Genomic DNA, 17,456 nt, shown 5'->3' with positions numbered 1-17,456 from the left:
AGTTGGCCAAAAGGCCTCCTCTACGCCTTCCCACCGACTCCCTTACTGTCCAGAGTACTGAAGAAAATCAGAACAGAAGCAGCTCACATGGTCCTCGTGGCCCCCTATTGGCCGAGACGTCCCTGGTTCTTGGACATAGTTCACCTGGCACAAGGCCCGCCGCTTCATCTACCGGCACGACATGACCTGCTCCATCAGGGTCCTCTCCTACACCCGGACCCACAATGGCTCAGACTAACCGCATGGAGATTGAGCGCAATAGGCTGTTAGCGTTAGGATTCTCCTCAGAAGCGGTGAATACCATCCTGTCAGCGAGACGCCCTTCCACCATTAAAAGCTATCAATCTACATGGAAAGCTTTCTCCTCCTGGTGCGCCACACAAACTATCTCTCCAGAGTCAGCAGCAGTCGCTCAAGTTCTGCAATTCTTACAAGACGGTCTGAAAAAGGGCATGCGGCCAAATACTTTAAAATGACAAACATCGGCTCTCTCATCCATCCTGCTACCTACCAGCAATACTCCTCTGGCTGCACATCCTCTTCTCAAAAAGTTCCTGCAAGGAGCTGTTGCCTTAAGTCCTCCAGTACTGCATAGATTTCCATCATGGAACCTGCATACCGCCCTCAGCGCTCTTCAGAAACCTCCCTTCAAGCTGCTTGCATCCGTTCCTCTCAGGGTCCTGTCCTTCAAATTGATATTCCTCGTAGGTATCACCTCAGCTCGCAGAGTATCTGAGCTGCAAGCCCTCTCATCTGTGTACATCTGTGTACATTCCATAAAGATAAAGTGGTGCTACGAACTAACCCAGCCTTTGTTCCCAAAGTGAACTCACTATTCCATCGGCAGCAAGAAATAATCCTACCTTCCTTTTGTCCTAATCCCTCTCATCCCCGAGGAAGAGCGTGGCACTCCTGAGACGTTAGACGTGCTCTGAAAGTCTACCTTTCTAGAACTGAGTCCTTTCGTACATGTGACTCCTTGCTTGTATCATTCCATTCGTCTACTTTAGGAAACAAGGTCTCACGAAATACCTTGGCTAGTTGGATTGAAGCGTGTATATCTCTAGCATACGAAGCTCTGTGCCAGCCTTCTCCATTGAACTTTATGGCTCATTCCACCAGATCAGCCGCTACTTTGGCGGCCTTCTCCACTAATGCCTCCATAGAAGAAATTTGTAGGGCAGCCACCTGGTCATCCCTGTCTACCTTTACTCGGCATTACAAATTTGATCTTTATGCATCAGCGGAGGCTTCATTTGGTCGCAGTGTTCTCCAACAGGTCCTGCCTCCACCTGACCCACCCTAGGTCGTAGCTTTAGTACGTCCCACGTGGAGACGTCTGTCATCCATGAGAGAAGGTACAGTTTGTACTTACTGTAAACGGTGTTTCTTCATGGATGACAAGAGGTCTCCACGGCCCTCCCTAACCTGGCTGGCTATATGGGACGATATTATGGGGTGCCACGACTACACACATTTCTGGGACTCTCCCAGACTAGTTAAGTGTTTCCATGTTCTTACACCTATTGTGTTTTTTCAATGTGTTATATATTCTATGATGAGCTGAGGCTGTTGGCAGAGCTTTACAAGAATGAAAACTGAGCCTCAGCAGGAAGGGAGGAGCAAAAACATTTCCTGTCTTCAAGCTGTAGGGGGAGCTATAGTACCCCCGTGGAGACCTCTTGTCATCCATGAAGAAACACCGTTTACAGTAGGTACAAATTGTACCTTCTCCTCTACAGTTATACCAGTCTTTCTCATTTACTGCCATGTATTTTAAAACTAATCTAGAATGAGAGTATCTATGTGACAGACATTTTTAAGAAGAAATGCTGTTGAGAAGTTTCTTTTTTTATCATTAATTTTTATTCAAAGTTTCAAAAAACAAAACAAAACAAAACAAAAAAACAATAACTAATACAATAAAATAAAATGTTGACTTCCGATTTGTCGCAGATCAGTTATAGGTCTATAATATATAACAAACCTGTCTCTTAATATATTACAAAATCACTTTTCTCCAGTAGTTATCTTAATTAATCATCAAATCTCATTAACATCACTTTATTCTTTCCGCAAAAAGTCAAATAGAGGTTTCCACTCCTTGAGAAATATATCCATCGATTTTTCTCCAAATAAACATGTCAATTAATCCATCTCATCAAGTCTGCTAGGTCCAGTAATTTCAATAGCCATTCTTCCATTATCAGTATTAATTCCATCTTCCATCTTCCATCCTTGCATCCATAATAATCTTGCTGTCATAGTCATAATCATATAATAAGAGTCTGATGGGAATTTCCTTCCTCACAAATATTTCCTTGCCATCAATTCTGAATGTGTTACTGAAATGTTGTTGTAAAGTCATATCTCTGTTCCTCTTTTTTACAAAATACACTAGCACATCTCTTGAGAGTTTTTCCATTGTCACGTATCTGTAATTAATTGTATAAATTTTCTCTATTTCAAGCTCCATCACATCATTCCAGTCCAGAAATTTTTTTGAAACATTGATAGCTTTATCTCTGATATCTTCATCAATTTCTTCAGGGACAATGCTGAATTCCAAACAGTAATCTTTATCTCTAAGGTCCATAAACTCCAAATCTTTTTCCAGTTCCACATTTGATATATCTGTTCCAATCTCCAGGACTTGCATCTTCCCTTTAATTTTTCTTTCTTCTTCTATTGCTTGTCTAGTTATATCTTTGATCTCATCAACCTCCTCTCTCATAAAATCCCCTATTTCTTTCAGCTCCTGCTTCATATTGCCAAATTCAATTTTCATCTCTTGTTTGCCGTGTCTCAGTTCTTGTTTCGTTATCTCAATCTCATCCATTATTTTCTGAAACATATTTACATCCAGGGTCTCAGCCACTTTCTTAATTGTCATTTTTAAAACCGAGAAGAAAAAAAACCCCTTCAATTTCCAATATAGCACTATTCCCAAGCAAAGAGCAATTTATTTCTTTTTCCAGCAACAAAAGAGTTAATATTCCAAACCTGATGACATCATAATGTAGACAGCACAAACTGCCTTATCTCTTATGTGTCCAAGAATGCAAAACAAATTTAGTTCACAGCATCCAAATAATTAGTGGCATAAAGAACAAGCAGATTCGTCAAAATGAAGTAGACCAGAAAAAATAGTCCCAGACATATAATACTCAAAAGTTCATATAAATCAAAATTTTTCTCCTCAGATTAGATATCTCTCATCCGTTTGTATCTTTATAATGCTCAATTCCAGGCCAGCTTTTTGCAATAAAAACAAAGATAAGCTATTTCGATTTCCTTCCGCCTTAATTCCGTGTATAAAAGAGAAAAGTTATAACTCACCCAGGGATTCTTTACTGCTGATTCTTTTAACAAATCTCTTTTACTGCAGCAATTTAAGCCAAATGATAAGGATAGATAGAAGAATGCTTGCCTGTTAAAATCTGTTTTTCTTTGAAGAAAAGAAAAACGTCTCGCTTAATCAGTTTGAGCTTGCTTGAAATTCCCTGGCTCCGTCCGACGTTGCTGGCTGGTCCTTTGTTCATAGGCGATCCTAATGAATTCAAGTCCCCCAACAAACACAACGAAGCTTGTGGATGATCTCTTCGTTTCTCCCTTGCCTGGGAGAAAGTTTTTACCAGTCAAAAAAAACCTTTTGACTGGTTTTAAAACTGAAAAAGCTTCCTCTGAGATGAGAGCTCGTCTCAGAGGCAGGCACAAGCGAAGCAATCCTTCCCGGAAGTCACTGTTGAGAAGTTTCAAACCACTTAATATGTTTAAAAAGCCTTTAGCTTGATGGGATTTCTGAGTAAGTATATTAAGTTTTTAGGGGGGAAATAATTAATTTTTTCTAATTATGCTCTATTTCTTTTTTAAATACTTTGACAGATTTTGACATCTAAGAGTGATTCTCATTTGAAACACCTGTTACAACGTGCACCTGAATATTGTCCAGAATCAATGGTTGGTATAATTGTGTCTGGTGAAACATAAGACTAAAGCAGGGTTGTGGAACCATTTTTAGCCTGAGGGCTGCATGTCCTCACAGGAAACCTTCTGTGGGCTACATTCTCAGCCCCCACCCAAAACGTTAAATTATCTCTCGCCTTTTCTTCCTTTCTCCCATCCCCCTTTTCCTTCCCTTTTCTCCTTCTCCTCCCGCCCCAGTTCTCTCCCCTTGTAGCGCTTTGGCATGTTGGATAGTGACCATGGTGTTCTCCAGGTATTTTGGACTACAGTTCCCATCAGTCCCAGCTAGCAAGACCAATGGTCTGGGATGGTGGGAGTTGTAGTACAAAAAAATCTAAAGAGCACCACGTTGGCTGCCCCTGCCATACATGAAATAGCTACATGTTGGAGATTACAGAAATTAGATATTTACCTAACAAAATGGCAAGCCTATACTGAATTCAATCCCTAGCCAAATATAAAGGTATTCGTGATACTCCTGTGAATTGAAAAAAGACTCCTTCTCACTCCCTTTCCCTTCTCTCTCTATTCTCATCTTATTCTAATTTACTATTTTGTTGTTATTGTTGCGTTTGTTGCATGGATTAAAAAGCATAATTACTGCATGGGGGGAGGGCTGCAGTGCATGTGGACAGTACACTCACTTTTTCCCTTTCCATCCTTGGCCATGACAGGCTTTTTAAAAGCCCCTATTAGTGGCATTGGAGGCTTTTAAAAAGTGTAATTGTTGTGCTGGGACAATTTGGGGTGTGTTCGAAGGGTTAGCTCTTTGTTCCCCAGAAGTAACCCTCCCAATTGTCCACGCACAGCAATTAGGCTTTTTAAAAGCCTCCATTGTCACACGTGGAGGCTTTTAAAATCCGTACTTGCTTTGGGGGGATTTTCAGGGGGATTGAAGCACTTGGGAAGGATTAACCATTCCTTCTCCTTCTGTGCTCCCCTCCCCAAAATGCCCCCCAGCGATTAAATGACCACGTTCAAAGTGGGGGGCAGCAGCTGGAACATGAAAATTTAAAAGTAAAATATGTGTTTATTTGTATTGCATCCTTTGTAATTATAAAATATTATGAGGTTTTATGTCATCCCAATATCCTATTGCTTGGATTTATATGCTAAATATGGAAGACTAACACGTGATTAAATGGGCCTACATGGTCTTTACGACTATGGTATTCCATTTTTAAAACCCATTATAGTTTACTCTACATTGATGATCATCAGGTGTATTATACAGCCACAAGAGTGGCTGTATACTATAGCGAGCGGGGATTTGTCACATTCCGCAATGTTAAATGGAAAATACCCTATGCCATTCTGATGCTTCCCATAAGCTCATTTCAAAAAAAACCCTAACAAAACTTACAGTCCTGAACTCAGAAACGCTTGCTTAACAACCCTGTCAATTTTCATGGCGATACACAAAACAGTCAGAGAGAATCGAGAGTTCAAAGTCTAAAAAGAGAGAGAAAAACCTCAGAGCCCTTTTAGACTTTTTTCTCTGTTCTCATAATCTGTTGAAATTCATTAAAAATCAGCCATGTTCACAGAGTATCTGTAATCCTAATACTGACGTTGCCTCATACTCTGACCTTCATCTGCTGCAGTTTAAAAGTTAATGCACCCAAAATAGAAATAGAACATAACCTCCAATTTGAAACACAAAAGGCTGTCTTCACCATTTATTTATTTATTTGTATTTAATTTAATTTCTATACCGCCCAAAGCCAAAAGGCTCTCTGGGCGGTGTACATAAGAGTAAAACAGCAACATAAAATACAAAAACATAGAAATAAATAGCAAACTCAACAGAACAAATAATTAAATAGCATTAAAATACAATAAAATACAATTAAAGTGTAGTTAAAACAAGCAACGACTCACATACATACACACACCAATCTCATTCACACCATACAGCATACATCCGGCGACAATATCCCACGCCGAAGACTCTCCTCGCGCAGTGCAGCGGCAACGATGAAATAAGCTGGGACCTGGTCCTGCAGGGCGTGGCAGCTGTTAATAGCAGCAGTCCAGCAGGAAGGGTGGTGGTGGTGGTGACCGCCAGGGGAGGCAGCACAGCAGCAGCAGACGACGAGGGGCTCTCCCTCCCTGGCAGCGCAATGTTCCTCTTCCTGCAGGCAGACCAATAAAAAGGCTTTGAAATTAATAAAATAAATTTGACACAGATTTCTGGGATGAATAATGAGGGAAATAAAATTTTCTGGTTTAGATTCTCTGTAGAAACATTAATAACACAGGAGAGAAGCAAAGTAAGAAGAACACCAACAAACATACAAAAATATAATTCTCTATCTTTGGAGATGGCAAGCGTTGCCACCACTCACCATATGCTCAGAGGCACATGTTACCAAATTCTTCCAAGCTACACAGGAAGTGGATTGGACTGTGAAAGACCAACCCAAATTGTGTTTGCATTTTGACCAATTTGTAGGGCAGTACGATATCTCAGAGAGGAGGCCAGGGCTCCTGCTCCCCTGGTGCATTCACTATAGCTGCCCAATTTCCCTGCTTTTTAAAGTTTGGTAGAAATATCTGTGGGCTATAGGTATGTTCTTAAACCGCAAGGTTTTTTGCCTATTAGTGAATACTTATAAGCATTTCCATGTAGTCCAGAACCCTGGAGCTGAGGGAGAATGCTGTTATATGCCAGGACCAGAATTTTGTTTTTATTGCTCTGGGTTCCCTCCCCTCCCAATCCCAGTTATCCAAATGCCCAGTTTGGCTGGCACCCTGAGCATGCCACTTTAGCTGCTTTAGTTTTGCCGTAAAGTACAAAGATTTGGCAAGTACGACAGAGAAAACAAACCTGGGTATACAACCAGCTATTTTTATTAACAGGAGTCAGGCAGAACAATCCAACTCATGGGAAGCCAGCGGAGGGGGGGCTGGCAGAGGAGGAGCCAGAGGGAAGGTCCGTGGCATTCATTTTGCATTCAGGAGCTGCCGGGTTGCCTGAACGCGGGCTCAGCCAGGAGCTGTGTGCCCCTAGGGACCAGAAAGTGAAAGCTGGCTCTCACAAATATCCCTACCGGGAAGTAAGCACTCGCCATAGACCTCCATTTTAATTATTTTCTTAGACCAACCTTTTTCCCAGTGTAACTTTGGCCTGGATTGGGACCCACAGGAGTGCTCTGAAAGGGAGTTGGATGTTTTATAAGTCTCCCCTGGCCCCTCCTCCAACATGCCGCACGGACACCTCTTTCTTGGGTCTTCCACCGGCTTCTGCTGGCACCCCTTCCACTGGGCTGGGTTTCCCTGGCGGACCCCCAGCTGAGCTAGCAGGGTCCCAGCTCCACCATGGCTGAGCTAGCAGGGTCCCAGCTCCACCATGGCTGAGCTTCTGCCTGGCTGAGCTGGGACACTGCTGGCTAAGCTGGGGGTCTGCCATGTCCAACTTCCTGCAGTCCAGTGTAAATATGAGTTGGATTGTGCTCTTACAGTATCACTATACCTCCAGTTGTTTAGCATGCTGACTTTCGTCTGGAAATCCTGGGCCCAAGATCTTAAAATTCCATGCCTCAATGGTGATGTGTTACACATATTAAACCAATATAATGTATGATCAGGAGCCCAAATAGGCTTAGTAACACAATATGAAGTTTGGTTCTGCTCTTCCTCATTTTGTACTTAGGATGGCTGAACCCCTCCTGTTTCTGTAGATTGAAGACAGAAACGATTTCTGCCATCACCCCTCCTGAACTGCTGCTGTTTCCTGTGGTGGTCCCACCGCCTCATTCAGGTGCTCAGCCACTTGCTGTGTGCCCTTTTGCAGGTACTGCCCAGGAAATGAGACACACAGTTTTAAATACAAGAGGTCAGTCAAAGGCCTGGTCCAAAGAACCAGTATCCAAAACTGGATACTCTAGATGAGGTCATCTGTTGCATTTAAAAGTGCTAATCAGCCACATATAAATATTTATTTTGATTTCATGCAGTTATTAAATGCCTGCCATCCCATATGGCCAACTTAGTAATTGTAAAATATAATTTTTTTTTTCAGGGAGAAGTTTGGGACTGTATAAATTCTTCTTTGCCAGGTAAGAGATAATACTACATTAGGCTACAATTCTATACACGTTTACCTGGGAATAAGTACCATTAAACTCATTGTGTGTGTGTAGGACTGCCTTCAAGACTTAGGGTCTTCATGGTAAGCGGTATTCAGAGGGGGTTGCCTTTACCATTGCCTTCCTCTGAGGCTGAGAGGCAGTGACTGGCCCAAGGTCACCCAGTGAGCTTCGTCGCTGTGTGGGGATTCAAACCCTGGTCTCCCAGGTCATAGTCCAACACCTTAACCACTATAGGACTTGCTTTTAAGTAGACTTGCATAGGATTGCATTGTTAATTGATTATAGTGTACTAAAAGGATGTGATCCTCGCCCCTTCCCCATTGGCAAGACATGCCTATGGGATCAGTGTAGGACTGAGGAAACATTAATCAGCTCAGAAGATCCTAAATTAGGCTGCAATCCATCACGTCTACTCAGAAGTAAGCTCCATTGGGTTCAGTGGGACTTACTTCCAGGTAAGTGTGTATTGGATTGCAGCCTTATTTAAATATACTTGTGTTTGTTTAGACCATAGGTCATAACAAAACTGTACAAGAATTACAGCTGCAGGGAATTGCTGCAGCACTAGGGGGACTGAAGAAGATTTGCCCTGGGAGTGAGTCTCTGAGTATCTGGGTGCTTGCTGCTTGCTCTTCTGGGTTGCTGTCTTTTGAGACAGCTGACGTCCCTGGTAAGTACTGCAAGGACTGGGACTCCCTGCCTGACCCTGGCTCCAGAGAGAGGTTACAGTTAATCTTGAAACTTCTTGCATCAGCTGCTGGCTGGGTCAGGAGGCATAAAAGCCCAGCTGCCCTTGGGGAGCCCCTTAGGGAGTCCTGAGGACGATGGTGCTACCCTCTTCTATTTCTCTTTTTTCCTAACCAATCTGGGGGAGATTGGTAGTGGGGAGGGTAGTGTAGTTTCTGCGCAGGGTGAGAGGCCTGTGCAGTGAACCGAATAATAGGAGAAAGTTGCCAGATACCTTCACAGTGAGAGTCTGTAACTGGCAGAAGGCTGGCCCTTCCTGGGTGTGAGACAAGGGAGGAGTAGATGTGCCCTGTGTGAAAAATATTGAGTGGGTCTGACTGTTCCCAATTCTTGGAAAGGCCTACTGGGATAATAGGCTCAGATAGGTTTTGTTGGTGGGCTCCTGCTGGGCCCATATCAGGTGCTTAGGAGGAGTCTTAGTAAGGAGAGATATGGGTGATGGCACCCTGCTTTCAGTGATCACGGGTAGAGGGAAGTATAGCCATGGGGGTGAATTACCATAGAAGACGAGGGCAGCGTTATCTGTGCCTTCTTTCTCCTTCCCACTCCTCTCATGGATGGGTTCCTCGTTGTGTATCTGCTGTGCTTACTGGCCTGAGTGTGTTGTTGTTTAACACCAGATCGGTACACAATAAGACCATACTCATCCATTATTTGATTGTGGATGAAGGTGCCGATTTGGTGTGTATTTCCGAGACCTGGGTGGGTGAGCTGGGAGGAGTTGATCTGACCCAGCTCTGCCCACCTGGATACTCTGTGCAACACCAGCACAGGCTGCAAGGGACGGTGGGAGGAGTTGCTGTGGTCTACAGAACTTCCATCTCTGTCACCAGGAAACCACTCTGTCTTGGAGCTGGCTGTGAGAGACTGCATCTGGTGTCAGGCCAAGGAGACACTAAACTAGGGTTGCTGCTGGTGTACCATCCACCCTGCTGCCCAGCAGCTTCTCTGACTGAGCTGATGGAAGCCATCTTGGCTGTGGTATTGGAGGAGCCCAGAACGATAGTCCTGGGTGATTTCAATGTCCATGCTGAGGTTGCCTCTAGAGTTCAGGACTTCATGGCCTCCATGACGACCATAGGGCTGTCTCAAGTTGTTACTGGCCCGACACATAGGTCAGGCCACACCTTCAACTTGTTTTTTGCTCCAGATGGAAGAAGGGATGGTCTGGAGATAGGGGGATGGATGTCACCCCATTGTCATGGTCAGACCACTTCCTGGTGAAGTTTAGACTTGTAGCTCCGATCCTTCCCTGCAGGGGTTGTGGACAGATTAAGATGGTCTGCCCCGGAGACTTACGGAATCCATAAGATTCCTGAATGCCCTGGGGGAGTTCCCAGTAGATAGTGCAGGTGACTTTGTTGAAGCCCTTGTCACGCTGTGCAACAGTGAGGCGCGTCAGGCTCTTGACACGGTCGCCCCCGAGCACCCTCTCTGGCATTGGGGAGCCCGATTTGCACCTTGGTACACCAGGGAGCTAAGGGCAATGAAACAGGCTGGAAGTGGCGAAAGACGTGCTGTGAGGCTGATTGGGCACGAGTAAAACATCATAACAATGCCTACTGTGTGGCGGTGAGGGTGGTGAAGAAGGCCCACTTCTCTGTCTCCATTGCATCCTCAATTAACCATCCAGTGGAGCTTTTCCATATTGTCAGGGATCTGTTGACATCAACTCCAGGGAATGGAGTGTTAGACCCCTTAGGCCCACTGTGAATTATTTGCAAGGCACTTTGAGGGTAAAGTTGCTTGCCTCTGTAGCAGTCTTGATGCCCCGTCCACACCTACTGTAGTCCCCAATGAGGTGTCCAGTGGAACGTCTGCTGCAACTTCTTGGGAACAGTTTCAGTTAATACGGCCTGATGACATAGACAAGGTGGTTGCAATGATGTGGCCAGCAACGTGTCCTCTCGACCCTTGCCCTTCTTGGCTTATTAAAACTTGCCGAAGGGGTTTGACCGAGTGGATCCAGGGTATGGTCAATGCATCATTGAGGGGGGAGGGAGTGGTTCCAGCCATCCTGAAACAGGCGGAGATCCGACCGCTCCTGAAAAAGCCCACCCTGGACCCATTGGTCTGTAACAATTACTGACAGGTTGCAAATACCCCCTTTTTAGGGAAGGTGATTGAGAGGGTTGTGGCGCACCAATTGCAAATACTCTTGGATGAAACAGATTATCTTGACCCGTTCCAGTTTGGGTTCAGGCCTGGTTATGGGACTGAATTAACCTTGGTTGCCGTGATGGACGACCTTTATCGGGAGAATGATGGGGAGTGCAACCCTGTTACTCTTACTTGATCTCTCAGCGGCTTTTGATACCATTGACCATGGTATCCTTCTGGGCCAACTTGATGAGATGGGTATCGGAGGCACTGAGGGCCAATCAACTGAGAATGAATCCTAGCAAGACAGAGGCGCTGTGGGTTGGTGGTTCCTGAGTTCAGATAATTGGTCAGTTTCCTGCTTTGGATGGGGTCTGAAAGAGCAGATCTGTAGTCTAGGGATGCTCCTATCTTTGTGGCTATGAGTGCCTTTTCTGGACCCTGATAGCCTAGCCACTATTATCCATGCACTGGTAACCATCAGGCTGGATTACTGTAATGCGCTCTATGTGAGGCTGCCCTTGAGGTTGGTCCAGAAGCTGCAGCTGGTGCAAAATGCGGCAGTGAGACTGCTTACTGGGGCAGAGTATCGCCAGCATGTCACCCCGCTGCTGAAAGAATTGCACTGGCTGACCATTTGCTACTGGGCCAAGTTCAAGGTTCTAGTTTTGGTGTACAAAGCCCTATACAGCTGGGGACCAGGATACCTGAAAGACCGTCTTAACCCTTATATGCCCAGTCAATCACTGCCCTCTGCAGGTGAGGGCCTCCTGCAGATAATGGGCCTTTAGTGTTGTGGCATGTACCCTGTGGAATTCCCTCCCTTTAAATATTAGACAGGCACCATCTCTGTTATCTTTTCGGCACCTATTGAAGACCTTCCTGTTTCAACAAGCCTTTTAAATTGAGACTTTATCCCAGTCTGCTTCTGTGTTGGAATTGCTCTTTAATATGTTTTAAAACCTTTTTTGAAAAAAAAAAGTTTTTTAACCTTTTTAAAAAGATGTCTTCAAAGCTTTAAAAAAATGTTTTAAAAGTTGTTTTGTTTTAATGTATTTTAAAGTCTGTTTTTATGATGTTTTAAAGTGTTTTTAGTGCTTTTGTTTGCTGTCCTGGGCTGCTGCTGGGAGGAAGGGTGGATATAAATCAAATAATAAATAAATACTTTAAAAAATTCATCTGCACAATCATACATCACTGAAATAATCTACCACATTCTGAGAAGTATTGGCATATATTCACTGTTGCAAAAAAAATGGAAGTATATACTTTTTCAATTATAGTACCTTGCAAAAGTAATCAGACCCTTGACCAATGCTCTCATGTTACTGAATTACAAATGGTACATTGTAATTCTGTTCTGTATGATATTTTCTTTTGAAACACTGAAACTCAAGATCAATTATTGTAAAGTGACATTGGTTTTATGTTGGGAAATGTTTGTAAGAAACATGAAAAACTGAAATATGTTGCATAAGTATTCAATCCCTGTGCTGCGGAAGCTCCCAGTTTACACAGATGAAAGAAATTGCCCTATTGAGGACACAGTTACCTTACCATTCGCCTCCACCTGTGAACCATTAAGGTTGCTGTCACATTGTCAGGATAAAACCCCCGCTGTTGAGGGATCATTGGTCAGGCTGTGGATCTGAAAGAAAATGAAGACCAAATAGTATTTTACAGAAGTGAGAGATAATGTAATATAAATGCATAGATTAGGAAAAGAGTACAAAATAATATCCAAGTGTTTGGATATCCCAATGAGCACAGTTGGATCAATATTGAGGAAGTGAAAGCTGAATCACACCACCCAGGCACTACCAAGCAAAGGCCGTCCCTCAAAACTCAGCACTTAAACAAGAAGGAGACTTGTGAGAGAAGCCACAGAGCGGCCAACAATCACTTTGAAGGAGTTACAGAGTTCAGTGGCTGGGAGTGAAGTAATGGTGCACCAGTCAACCATATCAAGAGCTCTGCATAACATTGGCCTGTGTGGGAGGGTGGCAAGAAAGAAGCTGTTACTCAAAAAGTACCACCTGAAAGCAAGTCTGGAGTTTGCCAGAAAGCATGAGAGTGCGTCAGCTGCGATGTGGGAACAGATTTTGTGGTCACATGAGACCAAGATAGAGCTTTTTGGGTAAAACTCAAAGCTCTATGTGTGGCTCAAACCTAACATTGCCCATGCCTCAAGACTCACCATCCCTACAGTGAAGTATGGTGGTGGCAGCATCATGCTGTGGGGATGCTTCTCATTAGCAGGGACTGGGCATCTTGTTAAAATCGAAGGAAGAATCGATGGAGCAAAATGCAGGGAAATATTACAAGAGAACCTTCTTCAATCCACTGAAAAACTGAAGCTTGGGAGGAAATTCACCTTTCAGTAGGACAATGATCCCAAGCACAAAGCCAGAACAACATTGGAGTGGCTCAAGAACAAAAAGGTGAACCTCCTACAGTGGCCCAGTCAAAGTCCTGATCTCAATCCCATTGAGAATCTGTGGTGCTCTTTGAAAAGTGCTCTCCAACCAACCTGAACGACCTGGAGTGAATTTACCAAGAAGAATGGGCCAGAATCCCTCAGACCCTGTGTGCAAAGCTGGTACTTACCTACCCCAAAAGGCTTAAAGCTGTTATTGCAGCGAAAGGTGGCTCTACCAAATATTAATGTGTGGGAGTTGAATGCCTATGCAAGCAACATGTTTCAGTTTTTTATGTTTCTTCTGAACATTTCCCAACACAAAAAACCAATGTCACCTTACAGTAATTGATTTTGAGTTTCAGTGTTTCAAAATAAAGTATCATACAGAACAAAATTACAAAGTACCATTTGTAATTCAGTAATAGGAGAGCATTGGTCAGGGGTCTGATTGCTTTTGGATACCTATGCCTTATAAATAAATAAGGCAGGTCAACACGTTGTGACATAAATCCTCATTTATGTTCTCCCCACAAATATAGAGCCTCTAGTTAATTGTGATATTTCTTAAGTGACTATACAAAACTGTAGAGGACATCTACTGAAACCTTAGAACATAGCCCTTCTACAGGAAATTTTTGTAAGAAATGTTAAATAACGTCCATAATCATACTTTACGAATGAGCTGCTTTAATCAGGACATTTTGTAACTAGCAAGCCTCTTCTGGGCTTCCTCTGAAAAATATTTGTGCTTTTCAAGTATACCTGTCAAACAATTGAAAAACCTCAATATGTTGTTATGAATGCTTAACGTGAAACATGTGAAGGCTTGTAGTTCTTATTTGGAATGGGAACAAAATTTCCTATTACAATAGTGCTCCACTTTATGTTGTCTGCTAGTATAGGATAAAGCCCTCCCACATACCTTTTTCCAGAGGAGGAGCATGGAAACACCTGTGGCTAATTGTCTTGTGCCCAGCCCACAGATCAACTAAGAAGGTTGCTGCAGTGCAGACCTTTTAGGGTCTCTGTGAGGGCATCACCCCCTTTAATTTTGTACTATTGGATGTATTATCTGGTAGGAGAAAACGAGTGTTGTTGTATTATTGGGTGGTAGTTGGAACTGTGCTTTTGCTGCCCAGAGTGAGAATCTCAGTTGTCATGTTTCAGTTTGTTTCAAAGTTGTCCAGTACCACTCAGTGTGAGAGACTGAAATGGTATAGAGTACAGCCTTACCTAGGTGAGAGAGGGAAGGAGGGATTTCATTGCTGTTTGTATAAACATTATTGTGCCCTAGATGGAAGTGGGCAAATGAGTTGTAAATGGTGCTTGATGCTGCTATGTATTTTTGTAGACCTAACATTTGCTCCTTAATTATTGGTTGGCTGGAGATTTGTTATCTGTATGTTTGGTGGGAATGAATCAGAGTGGGGCTTGCATGCGGAGGATGGCTACGGACATATTTGTGAGAGGTCACTGCATATATGTGGGGTGGGGATGGAGGGCAGCACTTATCTCAGTTTTAATTACTAACAATGCTGTTTTGTGGAGTTTGTTGTATTTTTGTATTTGATTTTTATCTGTAATGTTTATGTTAAGAGAATACTTTATTTTTCTGTTTTTTTATTGTGCTGCTTTGAATGTGCCTTTTACATTTGATTTTTATTTGTAATGTTTTCTTTTAATATTTTGTCATGTTTTGTTTGATGATTTAATGTTGGTTGTAAACCGCTTTGATATTTTTTCCCCTCAAAAATATAAAGTGGTGTAGACATGACAATAATAAATAAATACTGCACTGATACTGTAATTTTTTTTCCTTTAAAGGTGTTTTGAGGAAATCTGATGGCTGGGTTGGTTTAGGTTGCTGTGAATTAGCTATTGTTGTAGAATGTCGACAAGCATGTAAACAGGTAAGATTTCCTTTGTGATGTGGCATGAATAAAGTAAGATATTTGCCAGCCTAGAGAGCAGATACATACTTTTTGGTATAAGGGAAAGGGCCTTTTCAGTGGCTGCACCTAGAATGTGGAATATCTTTTGGCCCCCTTCTTGTTGTCTTCTGCTGTTTGCTGAAGATTTTCCTGAAGACTTTTCTGTTCCAGGAATCGTTTTGCAGATAATGTTTTCTGTGGTGAATGTTGGGCTTATTTACTGAGCTTATCTTAATTTTAAATCATTGTTTTCCCCAGGTAGCATGCAGTCACGTGGGTTATAGCGCCATCTAGCATCCAAAGGCAAGAATGCACAGGAGTCAAGACCTTAGTTCATTCTTGCCTTCGTCTGAGGCTGACCTGTTTATCCTTACTGTAGTGAGTTTTTCTCTCTGTGTTTAGGATTATATGTTTTTCTGGGAGTAGGTGATGTGAGGAGTGTGGGAGTGCTTTTTGGTGTGGGGCTGTTTTCTTTCCTTGGCTTTTAAATCCAAGCCCTAGTATAAATTCCAGCCCTCTTCGCCTTCCCTCCTCCCTCCCGGCCTTTGTGGGGCTCGCGGCTGCGGCTCTGCAGACCCACCCCCCCCCGCTAGCAGAGAGAGCCAGCTGCCCTTACCAGCAGAGAGCCAGCTGGCTTACCTCATGGGGTTTGAGGCTGTGGCCCTGAAAGACCTTTGTATCTCAGAGAGGTGGCGCTTGGCTGTTAGAGCGGCAGCACTTGCTAGTGCATTCTTCCTCCCCGCGCTCATGTTAATTAGGATAAGGCTGAGATGAGCCTTTTGGAGCTTGCAGCAGCGACTCTGGGCAGTTGGTGATTTCCCAGTCTTCTTCCATTGCCCACCATTTTGGCAGCTTCTTTCCTCCTTTAGCGGCTCTGGGCTATTGGTGCCTTCCCGCCCTTTTTCCATCGCCTATCATTTTGGCAGCTCCTTTCCTCCTTTAGCCAATTTGTTTCAAATTTTCCTGCTTTTTTTTATTAAAGGTTTTTTAGCCCTTCTTGGTTTTCTACTCACATCTGTTAGCTGAAGGGCATATATCTCTGAGGGGCATATATAGGTATACATATTCTATCAATTATATCATATTATATATATAAAAAATAGTTGTTATATGCCTTCAAGTCGAGACTTATGGCAACCCCATGAATCTATTGGATATATTCATAGGGTTTTCAGGGTAAGAGGTATTCAGAGGTGGTTTACCACCGCCTTCCTCTAAGCCTACGGCCCCTGGTATTCCCAGGTGCTCTCTCATCCACATACTAACCAGGCCTGACCCTGCTTAGCTTCCGAGATCGGGCGTGTTCAAGGTAGTATCATGTTCAGGGTATATATATAATAATTAAATAATAATAATTAATTCTAAAAGGAGGAAAGCATAATTACTAAGTGCTGTTGGGGCTGTTTTGCACCCCTAGACTGTGTGTGTGGGCTTGCACCCTAATTCACCCCACTTCTCTACAGGGGCCAAATGTGATCACTGCACCCCTCTACCATGTGCGTGTGTCTAAGTGCCAGTTCACCGTACCCCTCTACCATGTTTGTGTGTCTAAGTATCAATTTACCACACCCCTCTACCATGCGTGTGAGACTAAGTGTCTTTTCATCACACCCCTCTGCAGTTTATGGGTGTCTAAGCTTGAAAACACACCTCCCTACAGTGTGTGTGTTTATCAGTTCACCGCATCTCTCTACCATGTGCAGATGTCTAAGCATGAAATCACCGCACCCCCCTGCAGAGTGCATGTGTTTCAGAGTGAAATCACTGCAGTTTGATGCTGTTGCTATGTCACTACTTCAACAGGCACATCTAGTCACTACAGATACACAACTTGGCCCTCTGCCAACCACTCAAGTACCTTTGGCTGCAGTTGTCTGTGTCCGGTTATTTTTGTCTTTGACTGCATCTATTGTTTGCATTTAAAGCTCTAACCGCTCTTCTCTACTGTGTGTGGTTACACTTGCCTTTGGTGGCATTTCCGCTGACTGTGTGCAGTATTTTCGCCTTTGGCTGCATTTTAGTTGACTGTGTGTTGCATTTCAGCCTACTGTGCGTGGTTATTTTTGCCCTTGGTTGCATTTCTTGGCTGCATTCAGAGGTCAAACCACTTCCCTCTACCGTGTGTGGGTATTTTTGGTTTCGCTAATCCGTTGCACCCCTCTACCTGTGTGTGTGTTGATTAATCAGGAATCTATCCAC

The 17,456-nt window shown here is 43.4% G+C and overlaps 1 protein-coding gene across 2 annotated transcripts in view; it reads left to right on the top strand.

Moving 5' to 3' along the window:
• Positions 1-17,456, top strand: part of RECK (reversion inducing cysteine rich protein with kazal motifs) — a 189,318-nt gene that overhangs the window by 53,985 nt on the left and 117,877 nt on the right. For both annotated transcript variants that reach the window (XM_061590670.1, XM_061590671.1), the window contains exons 3-5: positions 3,886-3,960; positions 7,991-8,027; positions 15,151-15,236. In XM_061590670.1, the coding sequence (XP_061446654.1) occupies positions 3,886-3,960; positions 7,991-8,027; positions 15,151-15,236 (198 nt within the window). The remainder of the gene's footprint in view (positions 1-3,885; positions 3,961-7,990; positions 8,028-15,150; positions 15,237-17,456) is intronic.

This window comes from Rhineura floridana, chromosome 11 (assembly GCF_030035675.1).
Source record: "Rhineura floridana isolate rRhiFlo1 chromosome 11, rRhiFlo1.hap2, whole genome shotgun sequence".
NCBI classification, from domain to species: Eukaryota; Metazoa; Chordata; class Lepidosauria; order Squamata; family Rhineuridae; genus Rhineura; species Rhineura floridana.
Note: the sequence above shows the minus strand (reverse complement) of the source record. Positions and strands in the feature narration are given on the sequence as shown.